At 36.6% G+C, this 24066-nt stretch overlaps 3 protein-coding genes across 21 annotated transcripts in view; 1 reads left to right on the top strand and 2 right to left on the bottom strand.

Annotated features, from left to right (window-relative positions):
- Window positions 1-635: 635 nt before the first annotated feature.
- Window positions 636-18480, bottom strand: LOC143218459 (guanine nucleotide exchange factor DBS). 8 transcript variants are annotated; one of them, XM_076443637.1, is made up of 16 exons: window positions 17967-18478; window positions 10804-10899; window positions 10614-10728; window positions 10452-10542; window positions 9684-9914; window positions 9320-9579; window positions 8595-8829; window positions 6915-7109; window positions 6154-6330; window positions 5883-6068; window positions 4978-5310; window positions 4371-4691; window positions 4077-4274; window positions 3782-3993; window positions 3369-3570; window positions 636-2992 (listed from the first exon to the last, which is right to left on the bottom strand). In XM_076443637.1, the coding sequence occupies exons 1-16, from the start codon at window positions 18139-18141 to the stop codon at window positions 2765-2767; spliced, it is 3255 nt and encodes a 1084-aa protein (XP_076299752.1). In that variant the 5' UTR covers window positions 18142-18478; the 3' UTR covers window positions 636-2764. The 8 variants fall into 8 exon arrangements, with proteins under 8 accessions (XP_076299752.1, XP_076299753.1, XP_076299754.1 ...); XM_076443638.1 differs by having other exon boundaries at window positions 10804-10896; XM_076443639.1 differs by lacking the exon at window positions 17967-18478 and adding an exon at window positions 16432-16573.
- LOC143218464 (uncharacterized) lies at window positions 11827-14540 on the bottom strand. 2 transcript variants are annotated; one of them, XM_076443654.1, is made up of 3 exons: window positions 14400-14540; window positions 13805-14020; window positions 11827-13654 (listed from the first exon to the last, which is right to left on the bottom strand). In XM_076443654.1, the coding sequence occupies exons 2-3, from the start codon at window positions 13898-13900 to the stop codon at window positions 12587-12589; spliced, it is 1164 nt and encodes a 387-aa protein (XP_076299769.1). In that variant the 5' UTR covers window positions 13901-14020; window positions 14400-14540; the 3' UTR covers window positions 11827-12586. The 2 variants fall into 2 exon arrangements, with proteins under 2 accessions (XP_076299769.1, XP_076299768.1); XM_076443653.1 differs by having other exon boundaries at window positions 11836-13654; window positions 13745-14020.
- Gyg (glycogenin 1) overlaps window positions 16918-24066 on the top strand; it is a 29320-nt gene continuing 22171 nt past the window's right edge. For 9 of the 11 annotated variants that reach the window (XR_013011071.1, XR_013011072.1, XR_013011069.1 and 6 more), the window contains exons 1-3: window positions 16918-17074; window positions 18448-18619; window positions 19137-19380. Coding sequence is in view for 4 of the 11 variants with exons in the window: in XM_076443632.1 (XP_076299747.1) it covers window positions 19374-19380 (7 nt within the window). In the remaining 7 variants the exon portion in view is untranslated. Of the gene's footprint in view, window positions 17075-17298; window positions 17455-18447; window positions 18620-19136; window positions 19381-24066 lie in introns of those variants that run through there. The other 2 variants (XM_076443631.1, XM_076443630.1) reach the window with 2 other exon arrangements.

Below are 24066 nucleotides of genomic sequence, written 5' to 3'. Positions count from 1 at the left end.
TTAAAAACATTGTAGTCAATGATTTAACATCTATATAACTGCTGCTCAGTGTTGTGGTTGTAAAGTAATATATATATATATACTATACATACTTTGATAGTTTGAACAAAGCTAGGATTTCTAATTATCTTACGTAGTAGTAGTTCTATTAATAATGGTAGACAGAACGAACGTGTTCGCTCTGTAAAAGTTGTTTGCTTCTTATTAATATATTCTAAAATCTATAAGGAAGTATGTTAACATTTCATTCATGTCAAAAATTATTACTATATGTTTGTTACAAGTTCAAAATGGAATCCTTCCACAATGGGCGTATATCTTTATTGTCTATACGTTAATTTCATTTTTATCTACAAAAAATCCTAAAAACTTGAACGTCACTTTATTCAGCTCGGCGAGAGCATGTGTTTCGATGAGAACAATATATTAGGTTGTCCCAAAAGTTTCTTTCCTTTCGTTTCGTTTTCAATTAACATTGCAAAACCAGAACGGCATATTAATAACGAAAAAAAGATGACCGCTCTGCTCTGTATATGCCTATATGCATATGTCCATATTAAATTTTTATCATCGTGCGTTATTATAGTGAACAGAACATGAATACTCGCGGATTTCTACGATGCAAACAAGTGAAATTAATTAAAACATATTATGTTTGTGTACAAATGAAACATTAAACACAAAATGATAATGCATTTTACACCTGATTAAATCCTATAACTAGTTAATATTAGGACGGTGTGGAAATGGATAAACATGATGAATTATTTGCCAAGTTATCGTAGTTAACATATATGTAGTGTAACTGATATCGATAATCTAAAATTAATCATCTATCTTGCCAAAGAAAAGTGCAGTTTTCTTTGGTCGCATATTCGCATCACCTTTGTGAATCAAACATTAAAAATGTGTCTGTATTATATACATATATATGTGTATATGTATACATTTAAATTATAGAGATGCATTTATTATGATATTCAAGTAGAAGTTTTATAACACGAATTTATTTGAATATTAAAATAAATTATTTGTACTCAATATATGTATGTATGTATCTTCTGATCACAATAGAGTTTCGCTATGTATAAATAATATATAAGCTACGTTTAAATAACACTTGTCGAAACTGATACGAATATATATGTAATAGTAATAATATATGTATATATATTTGTGACATTGAATTGTAAAAAAGAAAAAAGGAAAATCAATTATTGCACTCTATGTAGCTACGAGGAAACGTTGTTGTTGCTTCTTAACAATTCTCTAATTCTTTCTGCATTCATATAAATTTTTTTCGTATAAATTACAGTATCATACACGTTTCGTCGTTATTATTAAATACTTAAAAGTATCGATAGATTATTAGCGCTGCTAAAATCGAAATTTTTTGCTTCTCTTACTAAAATGTTCTCTTCTACGGTTTCTTACAATTAATGTTAGATATTGCACAATACTTGGTGTTAATCTTTTATTTTCTAAAAAAAACTTGTATATGCGTTATATTATATTTAACTGTTCGCAATCATTTGCTTATTCATTGTTTGAATATTTTCTTTTTCAATAAGTTTTGTCCATTATTTCCTGAAATAGTTGCTAATATCAAGCTGTTTGGTCACAGTGTAAGACTTATCAACAATAAAATTCTGTATTCTAATATAACAACAAAGTACTTCCGCTAACTCCTCTACAATTCATTTACAGAAGTACCAAATAAATATTTGATCTATGGGTTTCAATTTAAAAAATTCTTCCATCGGTTTCTACGATTCTTTCTTTCCGATAGCTAAAAAAAAATCTCTTACGTCGCACTGTGTGTGTTACCTGTGCAAATAAAGAAATTCATGTTCGCGAAGGAACTTGTGTATTTAAATTACACGATTATAAAAAGATACGTTCAATTTCAATTGATAACTGTACACACAAAGTTGTACGAATTACATTAAACTAAAAAATGATCCGAAATCTTGAACTCCGGAATCTTGGCGCACGTTTCAAAGTCGAGACAATGTTTCGTAGTAAATTCTCCTGTGCAAATGTTTTGGAAATATAACAACTGAATTTGTAGAAATGATTGCATTTCTTCGTAGTGATTTTCATGGTGGTATTTTATATAGTATGTAACTGGACATACTAAAATCTGTGATGCCTGCGGCAAATCACGTAAATGCAAATATGCGTGTATACTGTATACTGTATACGATATTAATTCGCTATCGAAACTCGCGTTTTGTACAATTCTATAAATGTGATTCTCTCTGCAAGAATAAATCTAATAAATAGTATACTCGTTTCATAAATACATATTCTATATTTTTTCGCATAAATTTCTTACACCATTCAGATTCTTGACAAATCTTTTTCGAGCCAAGTTCATACAACTTCTCTATTCCCTGACTTAGCAGCTACTTCATTGAATTCACGTTTTCGTGTAATCTCAGTAATCTGAACCGAAAAACTTGCGGTTGTACATATATTATTCGCTTATCGATTAATCATATTAATCAAGCGCATATTGCTATGTTTTACGTACGATGTACAGGTATAAGAAATTTAATATGTAGCGTGTGTATAAGTTATTGGTTGCGTTTTATGGAAAATTTTCAAAGTCTCCTTTCCCCGTAACTCCTTACGATACAAAAGCCTCTATATGCCTCCATATTTTAATACTGTAACAAAATCGATACTCATACTCATCAACAACGAGATACGTAGAAACAGCCTAACACACCAGGAAAATCTAGTGTGTTAGACGCCTGTTTCATATAGTTTCTTGACTGTTCACCGACTGAGAGCTGCGTGAAGTTTTTCGATTTATCGGTTCCAGGTAAGCCGCAGGTGCCCATCCTTCTATTTCGGTGCCTATCAATTTTACAAACCACCAGCCAGCACAACCGACCTTAAGAAGCTCTAGACTGTCTCCCTCGCGCATAGTCACTTCCGATTGCCCAACTGCACAATAATCAGCTAATGCTACGTATCTTCCACCCTAATTGGATACAGTTTCGAATGGGTGGTGTTAACTTTATCTAACTAATCGACTAAACTACAATGGAAAGCGTAAATGGAGATATGTACGTCGTATCTGTTTGTCGGCACCTTATCATAGAAAATATCCGAATATATTCCGAACAATTTTTCGATTTTCTTCAAATTTAAATACGTTGTAGTCTTTAGCAGCGACCTATATTATATGTACATATATTGAAAATTGTTGATTTTACAGACGTGTAAAGAAACGTGTCACCCTTTTTTTCATTGAATCATAAGTCTAGAACTATGTACCAGGTAAATATTGTGTGTCAAGGTATCTCCATTAATGCTTCTTTTCGTGTGAATTGATTTTTAAGAGGGAAGAAACTTACGGGAGCCGGGCCAGCATTTTCGCTGAAGGCGTCTTCGTCGTCAGTGTTGCTGTTTTCTGAACTCCAAGCAACATCGTCTTCTATCGATTGCGAGACGTCCGTCATGTGTGATATGACACTGCTGCCGCCGTCCACCGAGAGTGTACGTAGAGATCCAGACACGCTGCCCTGAGCTTCCCACGAAATCGTCTGTCGCAGCGGTCTAGAAGTGTGTGTTTTGTGCATCCATTTTTCTCGTAAACGCATCATGAAATCCGCAGTTTAGAAATTAGAGAGATGCGCAAGAACCGGAAAATGTTGGAACCCGATGTGATGGTCAGCACGAGAATTTTCGAGATTATTCCGCGAAAATCCGGAAATTTTCGGGTTCTCGCACGCTTCTAATATTGTAGAATCGCACGTATATCGCATACTTATGATTGGTTTTTCCAAGGGCCGAACTTTGTTGTTTTCCCTTGAGTTCAGCCAATTGAGACATTAGAACACCTTTGATTTGGCGCACCCAAGTTTGTTTCACTTCGATAGTAGATGCTTGTATCGTATGAACTTCGGCTCTACCCTGAAGCCAAATTTCAAATCTTCTTTCGTCGCCTTTTACCGATTCCGTGAGTCCAATTTGCGACATCTGATAAAAAGCAGATTTAGTTGGCGCGCGCGGTAATTTAAGTGGGTCGTACGGGAAAAAGTTATCGACACCAAGAAGCTTACCTTCAGATATCTCTTAAAATGGTACGTAGCTTTATTAAAAATTTGTGGCTTTCTGAACTTACAAAATATAAGGGCCTTTTCGTATAAGAAAATATGGCGCTGAGATGGCTTTAATCTGCGAAGTCTTTCTCGCTTACTGCTCCTCCATACACTGAAAGAGCCTTGTAACAAGAGATCGCCTTGTGCATTTAAATCACCCTGAAATAAAAACAATAGCGATTCATTTCATTATTCACCATTGAATATAACACATATAACGCTCATTGTCACAAATATCGAGCATTATACACTCACTCCGAACCCAGTAATCGCAGTTTGATGCATGCTATCGTTAACACATTTTAACACGACAAGCATGCAATCCAACGCTTCCTGTAGTTCGGTACAACACGATGGTTCGTCGCTGCTGTATTTTAAGAGATCTTTTAATAATAACTGATATTTTGTTATACGTTGTACAGGTTTTAGTAGATACGCAGCCAGAGGCAACTTATGGCCGAGTCTCCGCTGACACGCTAGAAGAAACTCCGGTGAACCTTTTATCTGTTCTTGTAATCTCTCCGATCTTTGAATATTCTGACAGTAGTAGCTGTATAGTCTGAAGAATACTTCTCGCTGAAAGTGAGAAATTGCTGCTTCGGTAAGCACGTATCGCATAGGGCTATTAAAAATTTACACTAATCACATAGATGATTCTATGATAAATTATTAAAGTTAAGCAAACTGTAAACAGCAAACGCGGAGTGTAAAAAAGAAATTATAGCGACTATACGTATATAACTGATTCTGAATAAAACTGTATTCTTTAACTATATACATATATTAACCATTGAATTTTCTGCATTTTCATTTTCAAATCGGGCACGAACTTGTGCAATCATCTGGTATGTAATTAACTTACTCTCTGTACAAAACATAGCGCAACAAGCTCTGTATTCGAAATACAGTTTTCTAAATCTCTTAAAAACGTCTCTCCGTGAAATATGTAAATGTCTTCCAAGTTGCCAAACAAGACATCTCCTTTACCAACTAATGCCGATGGTATCAGGGGTGCCATTGCTTTATTTGTTAATTCCATTTTGTACCCTTTAATTATGGAACCTAATTCAGCAACATATATCCGCTCAGTTTCGACTAGTTCCGTCAAAACGTGACCACGCTTCAAGCGTGAAGCTACGTCTTTAGACTCGTTCTCTGGCGATGATGATTCTCCCTCTATGGGACTCATCTCCATCTACAAAACACAAATCAGAGTTATTCTATTCGTTAGCCGTAAATTCGTATTACAGAACATGTAGAACTAGCATAATTCCAGCCGTTGAATAAGTCAACGGCTGGCTTATTTTTGTGGAGGTATGCCACTAATTTATTTTTAGCACTTGATCCTGAAGGATTTCCGGGATCGAAAACATGTTCGTGCACCCTTTTGGGCTATCCCGGCTGTCTGTGTACCAAATTTTAGCTTTCTAGGGCTTCTGTGTTTCGAGATTATTTTCACAGAGGACAGAGGAACTGTACAATTCACAATATTGTACATACGCATGTGTACAAGGTGTCCCGCATACAATCGAGTTTGAAAATTCAGCGAGTACATACATGTGCTATTTTAGAAGGGGAATCGTCTGATGCGTCTGACAATGACCTACAGATTCTACTGGTTGCTATACTAAAGCACGCGAACCCGGTGGATCTTTAAACTACTTTTCCTCGAAAAGAATACGTCAAAGGAAAGAATGTTATTCTTTCGTTTCGTTTCGTTCCGTTTCACGGAATATATATAGAGATAAGGAAAACAATGATTCTCACCTTTGGCATTGTATTAGCTTTTTTAAGAATTCGTCCAGGCTTTACAATTTGCGGCAGTGGTTGCATTGGTTTAACTGGCTCCGGTGTTACCGTTTGTACCGGTCTCGCCGGTTTAATCAATTGCTGTTTTAACGTCATTATCCGTTTATCACACATTAAAGATACGTCTTCTATTCTTTGCAAAACCTAATAAAATAATTTCAGTATAGAAAACATTTAGTCTTTGAGATTTGTAGCAGAATTCTTTATCTAGAATAGAGAATAGACATACTTGAGTGATCAGAGCTTTAGTTTCAGGCATTATGGAATCTTGGAAGATACATCGTGGTTGATGGAACTCTTCTGCAGCTTCTATCAACTCTTGTAATTCCTGGAGTGCTTGGTCAGGCGGTGTTGTGTTATTTTGTGATGCAAGTAGTTCTATTCCACGTGTACACCATGTGTTTGCCTATATACACACATGGATGATGAATTTATAATTTATAGAAATATACGAAAACCCGAAATTATCGAGTCGGGACATCGGGACACACATGACATTTAACTTGGTTACTATATAATGTACAGTTACGCGCACATATAATTGATTGCTAGACTGCGCGGATCTTTATGCATTTATAGTGCAATCAAAGATGTGTTTTTTGTAAACTCGTATAAATTATACACATTCTGAAAATTTCATTGGAATTTGTTAATTGGTTTACAAACTATATAAACGATCAAGTGTGTGGTACGAAAATGGCAGTTATAGTTATAGGCCGAAAATCGTGAAAAATTGCAATTTTTACCACATTTGACCATCCAAAATCGAGCATTCTGCGTACACTTATCAGGGATATTTATCAGACGTCATTCGCTAGACTAATTCTTCTGTTAGTCTTACAGAGAGAGAGAGAGAGATTAAAGTCCATTCATAAAAAAGAGTTATTCCGATATAAAGTGTGCGCGATCAATTATATGCGCGCGTAACCGTAGAACTGTAGAAGAAATTCTTTGGTATAACTTTCTTTGTAAACATGAACGCGTGGATACCTTGTCTATCCGTTCCATCAGTTCTCTGCATTTAGTCAACATGTGCAGTCGCCTTTCCAATCTTTGACTTAGAATCGTGCAGATTCTCTGCAACTCTACGAATTTAGGTTCCACCACATCTGTCGGGCACTGATGCCTTCCAGACAACAGTTGTTGACCAGCCGATATCACTTCTTCCGCTCGTTCTATATCCCCCTATATTCACATAAACGTACTCGTAATTTTATTCGTGTTTAACGAATATCGAATTGTAACATTAACGAAAGAAAACTACAAACAGTCAGTCATTGAACTTTATTCTCATCCGTTCATTATTTCTCTAAAAAGAAAGAAAAAAATACTATGTATCTTACGTGCAGTGCAAAGAGTGAGAAATAACAATGATATTCATTCTCAAAGATCCACCATGCCAATACAAGGGATGAATTAAATCCCTATTTCTTTTCGTAGACGAATATATCTCCGGCCTTTAAAGTATATATCGATCTTTACAAACACACAGTATGGAACGATAATACATAGAGATTTAATTCACAAACCCATAAAGAAACCGCTAAAAGTAATACTGTTTTCGATTTGAATATCTCTGAAGATAGAGTAACGACACACAGGAATAAATACAGGGTGCGGCCGAATAACATGTACTAACGGGCACGAGGTGGTTTCTTATGAAAAAATAAGAAGAAAATATGGAATAAAATTCTCCGTTTTCATTTAAAGGTTACAATTAGTTTTCGAGAAAATCGAGTTTGAAAATCCTATTCGTACGTATGCTGTTACGGCTAACAATAAGTTACGGGGCTTAACTTCGTCGAGCCGTAACAGCATATACGTACGAATTGGATTTTCAAATTCGATTTTCTCGAAAACTCAATGTAAGCTTTAAATGAAAACGGAATTTTATTCGATATTTTCTTCTTATTTTTTCGTAAGGAACCACCTCGTGCCCGCTAGTGTACATGTTATTCGGCCGCACCCTGTTGTACATATAAAGGTTGAAATACTAAAATTATTATATCACTGTGTTTAGAAAGATGTAAATCTATTACGGAAATATATGTATTTTGTTAAGTGGATTGCTTACCAAGACCCAAATCCACATGGTATGCGACAAATAGGACTATCGACAAAATGAGGAAAGCGGTGCAAAGTAACATTTGTGCATGATGTGCATTATATGTACTTATATATATATGTGACTGCATACAACAAATGTATCCAAACCAGAATTTTCTACTCTATCGAAACTTTATTATGTAGAATATGTAGAACAATTGTACACAGCTCTGATTCAATGCAATGCAGTATCTGCAGAAGTTGATATATATCTGGTTTGAATATTACACCTTGCTGCTTCGAGTGTGTATTGTGAACATTCTCGAACTAAAAGTGATTATAAATACGGTATCACTCTCTTGTTTCTTTGATTGTATGCTTTCATTATGCACGTATTCGTAAGTGGATTCGAACATGTTACGATATACAAACTGTATAACGCGATGATGATATCGAATGATTTTGAACATCTCTGTTCTTTCACGGAAAAAATCACGGAAAAAGTAGACAGAAATATTAATCTTCTGTATGTTTTTCTTGCTTCGCATTATATAATTTAGAACGAACATTTGATTTAGCAGTGATACGTCGATGCAGAAATCAATGAAATTGAAAGGTACATACTCTACATATTCTCTGAAATGCTGTTGTGTCCAGTAGCAGTTGTTCTACTCTTGCTTGGGTCTCTCCCACTTCCGTCATGTCTTCGATAGTTTTTAAATGTTGGTCCAAAGTTGCTTGTAACTCTCTAAAGTCAACTTCAAATTGTCTCAAAGCTAGGCAGTGTCTCAAACGAGAACTATGATGTGACCAAAACAAGTCAAATGTACGTTCTGTTTCCTCCAACTGAACAAGTAATCTGTCAAGTCGGACAAGAAGCATATTCCTTAAACATTCGTCGATGCAATTTATCATTTTATATAATTTATTATTCCGAGCAAGCGAAACGCTGGTTAGTAATAGCGTGGACACTAGGCCGTGCAGAGTTCTTTCAAATAATTCCCAAAAGAATCTGTACAAAGATCAAATATGTAACGGGAAAACCCAAAATGGGTGCCCCAAATGGATGAAACATTAAAGTAATTAATTTAATGGTCGATTTTATCGATTTTATCAGCATTAAATTAATTATTTTAACGTTTAACTGCACGTTTGGGGCACGTTTCCCGCTACATATTCGATTGGGCTCAAACTTTGCACAGATTCTTCTGGGAATTATTCGAAAGAATAATCTGGGTGGTGCGGTAAAAGGAATTTAAAAAAACTTGAAAATAAGAGCCACCCTAGTGGACACATAACATATAGCATTGATCGCATTTCGCTTTGATATAAAAAAAACTGTACTACACCTTTCTATCGCTGCAACATTTCCTAGTCGATCAGCTGTACCTTTGCCAGTTAATTGTCGGACACTGTCCAACAGTGCTTCACCGTGTCTCGCAGCGCTAAGAATTTCTTCTTTTAATTCATTGTACTCAACTTGTTGTTGAGATAATAGAGCCGTGGTTGCAACAGTATTGTTAGGAAATTCAATTTCGGCTAGGCGCCGTGTGAAAGAATCTAGTGCAAGAGATACGTCTTGTGTCATCGATGAAAATTTTTCTAAACTCTGCAAGTTAAATAGTAACACCATTCAAAATATATCAGATAAGAATATAATATAGTTTTATCGTGTATAGTATATGTTCTCGAATATTTTTGCTACAGGCTTACAATTCGGTTTTGTATCCAAGTATGATGGCAATATGGTAGAGTACCGCCAAGTTGCTCTGTCAGCTGATCCGTCTCGATAAACTCGTGTAGCTCGGCAATGTTCGCTAAAAATATCACTCTGAATTTAAAGTCCTCTCGGAAAAATTTATTAGTAACTTCAGAGATAGCTTTTTGTAAAAATCCAGCCGGACGTAGAACGTATGCTATGTGAACTAAGCCAGGAAAAAAACCCTAGAAAGATATAATATTATGTCACAATGTCGATCACTTATTACTTATTACTGCATCTTAATTGCGTGCATCATAATATTATTAGACGGCGGATCTTTACGCATTTTACGCATTTATCGAGTAGATGAAATGCGAAAATTGTTGGAAAATTCGTAATAATCAAAAATCTCAATATATTACTTCTTCTCCATTAAAATCATTAAGGGAACATTCAATTTAGTTTCTACTCCTTGCAATCGATGCGGATCATTTTTATTTTGCATACAGATCCATCCGCGGTCTAATAATTATTTTAGACGATTGCAAAAATTCGTACCCTATTTGAAAGTATAAAATTCGAGCTGTTATATTTAGAAATAGAACAGTTTTGATTAATCAAGTATACGCAGTCACCGCTATTTTCTACAATTCGATTTCCTTTTTCGTACATGTTACATGCGTTCAATTTCATAAAAGGTCACACAAGGTAGAAAATTGGGTAGAAAACTTTTGCAATTGGCAATCGTCCAATATTTCCTATGTACAACGTATACTCACAGAAATTTTTAGTAAAACAGTTTTCACAGAATTCCACTTGTCGTTTCTTCTATCGATAATTAAATGGAATCCAAGATCAGCTTCTTGTAAACTGAAAGCGATAAGGTAGAAAGAATGCTTTTATAACTTCTAATGCTAATTTCACGGAAATAGAAAACTTACGTTGGCACAGAAGTAAGGTATAGCACGAGACGTTGATAATCCAAGTCCGATAAATTATGAAAATTACCATTATCGGGAAAAGTAATTATGGGACAACCTTCTCGAGTTTTTCCTCCTATAACGATATACGAAATGTTCGCTTAAGAAGACTCAGATCGCTAATTTAACCGTCTCTACTAATTTTAATTACCTGCTATAATAGCGTACTGTGACTGGAGAAGGTCCGCAACATCTCGAATCGCCAAATCTCCATTCTCAATTTCACCAGTCATACTCTCTACATCTTCTAGAAAACGTGAAATCTCATTAAATTACGTTAAATAACTATATAGATAGATAATGATATATCGATAACGGCACAGTATATTTAGAATATATGCTGATAAACTCGTAACTTGTAATATAAATTCATAGAACATTTAAACACTTAAAATACCGCACCTTGTAACATTTATATTTATAATATTTATTTACAGTGTTCATGTTAGAGTTATGTGCTACAAATTGCGTACTTGTATATTTATGTGATTAATCTTTATTATTGTAATTTGCATGTAGTACATTTTGTAAGAGGCTTTCGGTTAACATATAGCACCTTATAATACAAAACTATTCTAAATATGGTATAACTGTGTTCGTTTAAAGTAATCACTTGGAACGGTAAACTGTGTGTAAACTGTGTGTATTAGAATATGTATCACGATTTACAATGACATTTACTTATGCAATATTTACTGTATATACAACAAATGTAAGACCTCAGAGTGCACTCAAGTGACCTTGCTGATTCCAACTACATACATACATCACTGTGAATGGCAGTTCCCTGCTGTACCATCAATATTTCTGTTGTAACTGTAAAACAGAAGAGGCTCTCAAACTTGAAATCAACACTTGAAGAACAAGATTTACTCTTTATAACGTTTTCTTGCTTTTTTTTCAATCATTTTACAGTGTACATCAATTTAACATTGTAGCAGACAAAATTACTTTTTAACAATCTAATTTTATAATAACGTGGGCTGATATTAACAGATTGATATAATACCACATCTATCTCATAATATATTTCATAAGCAATTTGAGAAACACTGTACTAAAAATTCTTCGCATAATTGATTTATAATATGTACTATACATGGAGACTTTTTCATATGTACAACAGTTGTGTTCTTATCGTAATTACAAAAAAAAAAGACACATTTATAAGCTGTAAAAATACAGAATATTTATTGCATATACTATTTTTCGTTACATATTTGTAATATACAAATGATCAACACAACACAACACAATCACACATCGTATATGTGTGAACACATTCTAAAACGATTACTTTACACTGTATAACGCTCTCTATGTAATAGAATAAAATATTCTGCAACAAAGATTTATAAAACAGCAATAATATTTGTTCTATGTATATTTCTATTTCTTCGTATGCATCAGAGTACCTTTTACATATAATAAATAGCGTATATATAAATTCATACAAAAACTTGTAAAATAAGTTAAAAATCATTACAACAGAGAATAACAGTATTATTGTTATACTAATTTTACCATTGCTTTTGCAATGAAGTTTTCAAATTTTCAAGTGTTCAAGCTTATCTATTCAGGCACGTACTATAATAAAAATTGTACAACATTTTGATAAACCCAGACTCATTATTCTGGTACGAGAATTCTTGAATTCTACAGAAAAACATATTTTCCTTTTCTATAGCCAATACTGTGTGTGATGTTTCTCAATGAAAGAAAATAACGTTAATATCATTATGTTGAACGTTTGATCGAGCGATGAGCAAATACTTGTTTTCCCCTACACGAATTCGAAAAAAGAAACAATACAAAATTATAAATACATACATCTTTTATGTGCATCAACTAATTTTTACATTATAAAATATGAAATAAAATATTTATTGTATATATATATTCTTTTAAATGTTTAATAGCAAGATCAGTTTTCCTTAAATAGCATTTACTTTAGTTAACGCGATAGGCAATCCCGGTTTACTGGCTAGAAGCCCGCTTGCAGTTATCTGATAATTCATACCGTCCTGTAATTTGCCGACCGGTGTCAAAAAATAAGTATTGCTTTGTCCTGCCTCGCTAGCGATTAATATTGGCAATAAGGCACCATCTTCCGTTGTTATCAAGTCTGCCGATCTAGATGGTTTCTTATTATTAACTAACTCTGTTGTCTCCAATTCTATTTTATTACATCCCTGCTGGCTTTGAATACTTTGATTTCTAACTACGAACTCCACGAACTTGGCGAATTTGATTTGTGGAAATTGGACTTTCATAAATCTACTAAAGGTAGAATAGCCCATTATCTTTATATTGGGCGATACTTTTCTACAATGTTGTATGTACGTGTCGTACACTACCTTACGTGTAATATCAGACGGTAAATGTAACGGGGCATTTTTCGCAAGTTTAGTTTTCTGTTTCGCTTCTTGCAGATCGATAAAGTTTTTCAAGAACTGCGTCGCTATTTTATAAATGTCTAAGGAGAACGTATTGTGCGGAATCTTCCCGTGATTACCATGAACTCGCGGTGTCACGCCATGAGTCATCAAATGCTTCCTGATTCTTTTTATTTGATAATGTGTACAGTTTTCCAAATACAAAAAAGCATCTAGACAAACTCTACGACCTTGATATACATATTGCGCCCGTAATCTGCGTCGTTCGGTGTGTCTTGCTGTTTCGTACGGATTCGTCAAACACGCCATCGTGACGCCCATTAAATACATATCATGTTCAGCCTTAGTTAATTCTGCAATATTTAGTCTATGTTTATACACTGTTTCGGGATTCAGTCCTTTGAAGCACTGGTCGTCTTGACATTCGCATCCTTTTTCAAATCGTTCCAACACTTGCGCAGGAGCGTCTTCTAACTTGGTGGTGGAATCATAAGAAGCCAACTCTCCTTCCGGCTTAGGCTTCTTCGCTTTAATTATTTTGGTGATCGTCTTCTTTGGTTTAGGAGATGTACTTGTTGTTGTTGTTGTATCTGTATGTTCCGCCATCTATAACGGTCAAATCTTTGTATAAACAATGCAAACTTTCAAGTAATACGTAATTCTTTTGCATCCAGTTCAAAGTACGTAATCGCTTACCTCTTGCTTGGTTTGCGCATGCGTTAATTGATCATTGACTATGTATCGACAATGAAATACCTGCAGCGTTTTGTCACTCTTATCGCACGAAGCGTCTAGCGACGCGATCCCTGGTTGCGTCGCCGTCTCATTCCTTTCACACAAATTAGTATCCATGCTCCACCAATTCTATTACTCGACAATGTGCTTTCTAACGCTGTTCATATAGTATATTCGGCTAAGCATCAACACATCGATCATGGAAGAGCATACTAACACAGAAACATTTAAGCAGAACTGAAATAAAATAAAATGTGTCGCGAATTTTGATCCAGAGTACACGGTAAACAAACGATCAGCTGATTACAATGTCACTTGTACACACACACCCACACACCCACACACACATATATCTGTCCCAACTGTGAAACAGTTTTGTTTAAACAAAACCCATTGTTACAAGCATTACAGAACATATATAGATAACCAGTCAATTTCAACACGTACGCGTTATCGAATGTATTTATGTGTATCAACGTTTCATCTAACGGAACGAAAAGAGAAAAAAATATGCATTGACATCAACAAGGTTGAGAATCACTTATTCCCACGGACAGATTTACAAGTTTAATAGTTTATGCGGTACGTGTGGCAGAGATAAAGAGAGTTTACTTACCTTCTCTTCCTTAAACTTTCTTTATTGTCTTCGTGTAGACGATTACAATACGTTTCAAAATAGTATACTGCATCTCAGACTGTATATGTTCTCGTGATACAGATCGCCCGTGATTGTCGGTATGTAGTATGTAAAGTATGCACACCGGTTAAATATTATGAAGCACCACGCTCGATGATATGGCGAACATTTCTTAATAGTACCGCGTGGAGGGGAGAACAGCTCCAGTCCCGTTGTCCCGTTACGTGCAGCGCACACGGTCTTCAAGAAGTTGCACTCTATTCGATACGGAATCTTTCTAAAATGTGTGCCTAAATATATATATATACTTTACTTCGAACTTCAACTGTTAATCTAACTTCTACTTTCGGATATTCAACATATAAATACAACGTATCGTTTGGATATCATGATACAAAATATATAAACAGGTTTAACCGAACACTAACAAACAAACGACGATCATGTTAGTTCGTATTCGAATTGAACAGTGGACATTGTGAATACGGAACGCTAACGCAGTGTAAAGCACCACTAAACCACTTTCCGATCGCGTATACTTCAGCATATGTATATTCGCGTTATTTCAGTGTCTATTCCAGTTTGTAATTAATGAAAAATGAGTAGATGCGATTTAAAACAGTAAGAAAATAAATTTCCATTTCACTCCAGTTTGTTCATTCCACAGAAATTAATATGTACGCACAATTTAAAACGGTAAAAGCATTAGAAGAATTTTAAAACACTGTTACATTATTCTCAATTTATTAAACATATTTAGACTGAAAATAAATTTCAACTTCACTCCAGTTTGTTGCGATACAAATACATAGAACTTTTGTCTCGTATAAAAATCCACTGTCTATTTAGTGTGATTGCGTACTTACTACATATAGTAATTTTGCATAGGTGGTAAGTTTGATTGAGCACCACTGCGCACGCTAGTGAGGCAGAGACAGCGACAGCCCCCTCAATTTAGAGACGAGGAGAACGGTTCTCCCTAATATAGCTTTTCGTCAATACGGTTAATAGGATGCGCCCGCCGGTGAAGTGTAGTTACTTTAGGAATACCCTGTACATCCGAAGACCGTGCATCGCGTTGTACATATGTATAATATTGTCGTAACAAATCAGAAGCAATGTTGCATAGAAATTCTCATCAAGAAGCGCGAATGTTACGAAGCGCGTCTGTTAAATATTTAAATCGTAACACTTGAATTACATCCAGTACGCGTAACGTTCGAGCAAGTTTGATTATTGATTCACAGCATGTATCATGTGCGAAAATGGATTGAAAAGTTATTGTAGAAGTATACCCGTAAATGCGGACATTATTTATACGCTGTTATAAAAACACTTCGCGGTCTTTTAATAGAATAAATGTTTCTATAAAAACTTGAATCGAGGTACATATCGGTTATCTGCAACATGCCCGACAACGAGTATGTAAACACACGTATCTATAAATCAATACAGTCCCTTCGTAGTTACAATGAACTCACGAAAACAGAACCGCAAAGAACGTTTTCGATGTGTGTTTCTAATTTCAGCGCTGGTGGACGCTCATCCCTATCTCATTAATTTACATTTTACATGATACACAAATATGTATAGAGTTACGCACATAACTGATGATGACACACATACTTCAAATCGTATAAAATTGGTTTACGAATTGCATACGATCAAAAGTGGTAAAAATTACAATTTTTCATGATTTTCGGCCTGCAACTGTCATTGTTACCACACACTTTTGATCGCTTATAATTCGTAAACCAATTAACCAATTTCAATGAAATTTATTCTTTTAAAAAATGTATTTTTTCAAAATACATATTTATTAGCCGTCATTTACTAAACTAATCTTCCTAGCCTTGCAGAGAAGTTCAAGTTGTTTGGTCCATTCATAAAAGGTTATTCTGATTTATAGTGTGTGTGATTTGTGCGTAACTGTATACATATATGTATATGTATAGAAAGGTGTTGTATAGAGTTGTACATTGTATACATATTATACGCGTGTAATCCAAACCTGCACATCTGGTGGAACAGTGTTGATGACAAGGGCAATTGCAGCCGTGCGCGGACTTTCGTCGAAGAATCATATTTTGGTTGTTATTTCACACAGTCGATTGTTGAAAATAAGCTAATGTAGTTATATTCTATAACGCGCGCGGTGTGATCAGTAAAGTCGACGGGCAGCGATTTGGTTCATTGTTGACGTAAGTAAATAGTGAACTGCGGGTCAGTCCCTGTCGTGTACGTCAATTCAATAGAAACTCATGGTGATGCCGGCGGCGGCGCCTGTTTCACGTTCGTTCCCGGAACAACGACTCCCGCAGACTCTAATGATTCGTAAATGGCCTAACAGCCTTTAGATCACTCCGCGCGACGCAACGTTTACGTATTGTATATAATTGCGACGTGATCGTCGGTCATAGAAATCGGTTTGCAAGAGCGTAATTAACAGCGATACGATCGGTATTTCTTTCGCGAAGCTACTAAATGCATCTTGCATGCAACTTGCAACCCTGCAGTTTTACAACTCGAAGAGTGGACACGAGTGGCACGGGGGATTGGGGACCACGGGGTAACGGGCGACGACCTCTATCGTAGGACAACCGAGCTACGTCGCCATAATGCCGCTGCCGCTCCCACGGTGGAGGCTGGTGGAGGTAATGACAGAGAGAGAGAGAGAGAGAGAGAGAGAGAGAGAGAGAGAGAGAGAGAGAGAGAGAGAGAGAGAGAGAGAGAGAGAGAGAGAGAGAGAGAGAGAGAGAGAGAGAGAGAGAGAGAGTGAGAGGAAGAGGAAGAAACAACCAATCGCGGGAGACTCGATTCCCACGAGAGGGGTAGCTGCACGTGACTACATAGCAGCGTGTCACTGTCAAACCGTACGATTAAATGGTAACGAATTTGATTTTACTCGATCGCCGGTTGTGCTATCATTTACATATAATCTTCTGTCCGACGAGAACGAGTGTGTGTTCAATTTAATATTAGAACGTGTTGGACGCGCTGAGTCAATCCTGTCAATCATCATGGTATTGCGTAGGTACATACTCTGTTCATTCGTTAACGATGAAATTTAGCAAATTGGAAAACGAATTGGTACGAAGAAATAGAAAATACATATACATACAGGCTTTTACGTTGTAACGCATGCTAATCTTTATGACGCAACGACAACGACAACGAACACGCACACACTAGTGTGTTATCGAAGATTTCGAATGTATAACATACGTATATATACTAGGAAGAAAAATTTGATACTTATTAATATTGATGATCGAACGAGCTCAGATGTTACGCGAACGTGTTCGTTATCTAACGTGTACGTGTTCGTGAGACTGTTTGCGTATTGTGTGTGGAAATGGTCGCACCGAAATGTGCAAGATACGCCCGAAAAATCAATGGACAACATAACGGAAAAACGGAAAAACGGTTGCACCTCCGTGCAATAAAGAGATTAGAGACTAGCGATCGCTGGGACAAGACGATTTGACGTTTTTAAATGAAACGGGATGCTCTACAGAGTGTGAGAAGGTAAAAGCGGAAACTCACCAGCATCCAAGATCTCAAGATCCAGGTTACCACTTCGACTGTGACTGATACTATTACTGCTGCAAGCATGGAAGCTGGACCTGTGGGACTCTTCCATAGCACGGGAGGCACTGCGTTTAAATTGTTCGAGAAAACTGTCTATTTGATTCTCAATGCTGGTCGGTGAGCTGGCCATTTTTTTCGCGCGCCACTCCTCGATGTATACTTATGCGTGTGAACGCGTGAACGTGCTGATTACGGAAACGGGAGAGATGGGGATCTCATATATGGAAGAGTTTCCAAGTTTTTACAAGCGCCGGTGCACTGACTTCGGCTGTGAAAACGACTGGCTACATTTTAATTTACGGAATCAAACGGTTCAGACCGCGGAATCGATGAACGGACGACAGCGCGCGAACGAACGTGTCGCCGTAATTTTCACCGCTACTGTATTATCCTCTCCCGCTACACGATGCATGTTTTGTTTGTCCGTCTCGAGCAGAACGCCCGGAACTGAAACGACGCATCGGCTGCCGCAGCGTTTTCGCAGCAGGTGTCGCGAACGGCTGGAAAATTCGCGCGCATGGATTATTCGACCAACGTTCTACTGCGCTTGTTCGATACACGCAGATACCAGCGATACTCTACTCTACGCCTCTATACGCTCTACGCAGGTTTGACATTAAATACGCATGCATTACATTCGGTTTCATCAAGTGGTTAATCAAGCGATGCGGTTAAGCGATCGACTGAACACGACAGATTCGATTTAAAACTCCTTGCTGTACCATTTATTTTCTTTACAGTTACGCAGCGACTAAATAAACGTCGTTATCTCCAAAAATGTCGTAGAAGAGAAAAGAAAATGTATATTTTTTGCACGACTATACATTTATTTTAATGCTTAAATATGGATTACAAACGAATCACATTTTATTATTTCATCTAAAAACCACACCCTTGGAATTCTGGAAACAAGTCTACCCCCTTATATTCGATTTCGATGAAATGTTGAGCATATTCGCAGGATAATCAAAATAAAACAATAAAATCAAGCTGGAAACTTGTATTCTTTGATAACCATTTGGTTGAATATATGTATACATATTGATATAAGTGTCCGGTGATTTATGGACGGCAGTGTAAAAACTTTTTTGTTACGAACTCTATTGTATATTTTGTTTGTGGCAGTGTCTGCAGGATCTTCAGTCGATAACTCAGGCTCCGTCCACACGAGACGAAAGGTGGGGATAGCGCCGCGACATGGATGGAAGGAGAGCCTCGTCGAGTCGTCACTCGTGTTGTAGCGCTGATGAAGTGCGTACGACTCGGTACGACTTTTTGTCAGTTGTGCGGGCATCGGCGAGTGTTGAGTGTGTCGTAGAAACTGTCCGTTCGAAAGAAGAAACATAAAGTTTCTTTCCAAACATGGGTGGTAAGTACAACGTACATATGTACATACAATTATTTCTCACCGCCCCCGGTAGATTCCAGCCGGAAGGTTTGCGATCATTGAAAGTTCATTTGGGGTGTACGATAACGTTGCCGGTAACCGCGGCGCGGTCTTGACCCAATGACCTTCATACGATTCACATCTCTCATAGACAGAACGAGCATTAACCTCTTGGTGCGTAGATTTTTAGCGAATCCGATCCGACAATTTCCGATTCTGCTTGCGGAACGACTGCTTGCACGTTCGTAACTGCGTAACATTCTTTTCTCCCAATCGATCATACCGAACACGCACGCACGTGCCTCGTTTTAGTTTATTTCGCCGGGATCGGGCCGATTCGCGCTCGCTTTCGTGTTTCTCCCCGAGAGCACATGCGCGAGCCCATTTTTATTTTTTTCGAAGCAACTTTTCGCGCCAGTTTAACATCGTACGCTTCGAAACAGTACTTCGAAATGCTCCACGCAACGGCGTTAAATACTTGTATTTTTCTATCGAGCGACTTGCCACGCGTTTCGTAGAATGAAGAATTCTGAAACATTTTCTTGTGCGCCTCGTGTCACTTTCTTGCTGTGGTGGTGAAGTTGCTCTTAAAAACGGGCAATTCTGTTTGTACGAACGTAACAGAGCGGCCATCTTTAACACAGTCTGGGATATCGTACGAATTAAAAGAGTAAATTGTATGCATACGTATGTACATACCTTGACAAATTCTCTTTTTCGTGTTTTGTACATTTGAAATTAGTTAGAACATTATATGTACATACACAGTACATATGTATATTTGATAAGTGGGGTTTATGAATAGAAACATAAGCAATTAAACCGTTTTGTACGTCGACTATACAATGTATTTACAGCGTAGCTACATAGGCATTTCGCATCTCTTCATTTTTTTCTTATTAAGACCCGAGATTCCTTCTGCATAAAATAAGATAACTGTCGCCGGTATTCCAACAGTTTATTCTTGGCCGTCTCTGCTGGGGGAGAAATTGCGGCTCTCTGCCAAACCCCGTCCACTTCTCTCTATATTTATTTCACACGTGCGGTAAAATTGCTTCTTCGTCAAAATTTTCCCGCACTCGACCGCCATCTTTCTTTCGTAAGGCAAATATAATTTCCAATAGAGATAGAGAGTATGTAGTTCCGTACATAATTATGTATTCGGAAAGTACCACTGTTCTCCGATTTTCATGAAATTTAAATATATTATAGATTTCGACATTTTTAACAACTTTTTCCTTTTCCAATATAGGGGGGCAGGGCGGGGAGTACTCGCGCCATATACATATACATATATGTATGACCAGAGTGAGACCCTGTTTTCTCTCATCTTTACAGCGTGTTTAGAAAAAAAAAAGTAAACAGACGCGCCCCGCCAGGGCCAGGACAGGCTTACGTTACTACGGAACGTGCAAGAATACAGAAAATTCAATACAATATTAACAATAGTTTTCTATACAAATATCCCGAAAACTAAAAGCGACCCCCATTGTATTGGAAAAGGAAACAGTTGTCGCAAAGTGTGTTGCTCCGTAACATATTTAAATTTCATCAAAATCATAATTTATTATGTATAAAGTATTGTGTATTTAATAAGTATGTAGACCAAGTGGATCTCTTCCTGTGCAAAATAAAACTTCTCCACCTGAATTGCAACAAATTCCAGTGAAATGAAAATTCATTCTCTTTCTTAACATGTTGAAAACAGGTTGAAAATACCAAATATAACAGTACAATTCTTCTCACGTTTTTACCGTTTTACATTAAACCTACTCCTTTTTCTCATAAATGCATAAAATCCACTGTGTATTAATTCTGGATGGATGGACGCGTTCGATGGGGATGAACAGTACATATAATTATAATTGAAATCATTTGAAATCAGTACCAAGAAAGTTATTTACACTCGAGAGTTTTACATTTTCCAATCGGCATACGGAAATTTCAATTTGCATAAACATTGCCGGGGTCTACTTACTTATCGCCGTTTCACACAACTAATTACCCGCAACTGATGTTTCTTAATTGTATAGATTTGCCCAATCAGGGATTAACGTAATTGCGATGATATCAATTTACAATTTATTGATCGATACGAGGCGGCGGTGATGTAACAGCAGCGAGATACACCACGAGGAATCTATCTCGAAAAGGAAGAGCGCAGGAAAAGTAAAAAATTCAACGTTCGTGTAATAATTCGCCTCGCTACTTTCTCTGATTTTCTCTGATTGCATTTTAATCGTCGTATTTTCGACAATTGTACGGAAAGGTCATACATCGACGCTCGGGAGTTTCGGGTTACTTCCTTTTGCAGATATGAAACTTGCGATAGATATGAAATTTCATTTTCTCATATGTAGTATGCCTGTAACTATTTTTCAAAATAATTATTTGTCAAAACTAAAAATTGTTTGAACGAATTTCAAGGTAGACAGGCTGTGTAGAAAGATCCGTCTGTCCATTTGTTTCGTTAACAGGATTTTAATTGGTTGGAGATGTAGAATATGTATAGCGCAGTGTCTTTGAACGGTTCAAAAATATTTCCTCTGTTTTGTGTTTCATCTAATTTGATTTGATCGTGAACGCATAAAATCAGTCTAGTCACGATCTAGCTTAGCTTTCAAAATGAAAGTGATTATGCAATTTTCAGCTTCTTAAAGCTCGCGAAAAAGGAAGAAAATTTTTGTGTTCGGTTCCATACACACAGTGTCTTGCAATCGACGAAGCAAATTTTTGTTTCGTAGAAAAATCCTGAATCCGGTAAACAATAAGTTTCGACAAAGCAACGCAACACGTTGCCCTGTATAAACGAAGCCTTAACGCAGTATATGTATAGTAATCCGGCACAGTCGAGTTCTCCGAATAAAGGGGAGTTTGGGAGCAGCCGAGTTAATGTTACGCTAAACGGAAGCTTGCATTGTCAAGTGTTCATCATTGTACCTCGATTGACGCCGCTGTAATAGCTGGTCGTACTATTTTTATGCATGTTCACACAGTCTTGACCTTCGTCCTCGGTTGGACCCCGAGAATTCTAGTTTACGATGTTCGCGCGCCTAGTTGATCGACAAACACGACTGCACCGCATCGGCGCGGTGCTTCTTTTAGTACTTGGATTACTAATTAAACGCGAGAACGCAGCTGTTCTTTTTATTCGTCTGTCGTCTGCCTCTGCGGGGCACAATCGTCTTACTAGAATAGGTGTCGGAAGACTAATTGCGGATCGCATTCCCTTGAATCGATCTTCATCTTTGCTGGGGAATGGGAACTCCTCTTAACCCTTATGTAGCCAACCAAAATCTACATATAGGTGTAGATTATTTCAAACCTTTTGTGTATTTAACATATTTTTTTATAAATTCTGATTTTAACTTTAACACATTGTTGACCGATTACGAGTTAATTCGTGTTTGCACTTGTATACTTGTGTATTATCAATTTCAATTTATGAAACCCAGAGCAAAATAGAATATGTATATGTATAGTTCAAAACCTTTGTTCATTCGGTGAGATTACTATACAGTTTATCAGACTAAGAAAAAATATTAAAAGTTGTACATATAAATTAGATATGTCGAAAGTTTCATCTTAATTCATTATGTACAATATATAATAATATAAATAATGTTTATCGAAGTTTACTTGGATCGCGTTTTACTTCCAAATTTTCAATTACGAAATAATAGCCGGTGACACGAGATATAGCAGCCTCTGTGTGTGTAAGATTGCCGGTCAACAAATGTGCTAAGACTATATTGTTAAATTGTATATTGGCGAGCAAAGAATGGAGATTCAGAGAAATTTTGTAATATCTTTTAGAGGAACGTTAACAGAAATTGTTAAAAGAAATACAGTAAATGGATATGTACCTGGTGGTTGGCTACACAAGGGTTAATTCCTTGCCGTACCATTTTCTTCGCGGTTACAGCGATTGAAACCCGAAGTCTTTATCCCGAAAAATCTCGTAGAAGGGAAAGAAAATGTATATTTTTTCTATGGCTACATTTATTTCAATGCTTAAATATTAATTTGATTTGATCGAAAAAGAAACGCATAACATTCACATTTGTTAGACTTTGTTAACCCAATTTGCACTCCGAAGTATTTTTCAATTTTGTTGCCAACAATATTCCGCCTAATATTTCAAGTGTTTTGTGTGACATTTACTTGAATGATCAGCTGCTCCATGATTGCTACTTATTTTAAACAATTTTCTTTACTAATTATATTAACACACTGACCGTACGCACCACGACTGGTCGAACAACGACCGCGCGGTGTCATTTTGTGCTCGGTATGTACTCGGTACGGTTAGCGTTAATGTATAGCTCTCAAACTTTGTTGTAATTTATATCTGTGGAACTCGTATTTGTTTTTAAATAAAAAATAAGACAAACATAAATGAAGGAAGAACCATGAATATGTACATATAAAAACCCGTTTCACACTCGACAAAGGAGTGCAAAAAGGGCAAAGGGTTAAAACGTCTTCGTGACGAGTCATTTTATCAAATGAATATTCATGCCAGTTGCGTAGCCGGAAATTAAAGCTTCAAGGTGACACCTCGAATAAAATGAATTTGGCAAAAATTCATAAAATCATTCTCGGAAAAATACGTATGTAAGTACCACGCGACAAATCTTGAATCTCGCAGCTTCCGCCTCGTTAGAA

This window comes from Lasioglossum baleicum, chromosome 19 (genome assembly GCF_051020765.1).
Source record: "Lasioglossum baleicum chromosome 19, iyLasBale1, whole genome shotgun sequence".
NCBI lineage: Eukaryota > Metazoa > Arthropoda > Insecta > Hymenoptera > Halictidae > Lasioglossum > Lasioglossum baleicum.
This window is presented reverse-complemented; position numbering and strand designations above follow the sequence as displayed.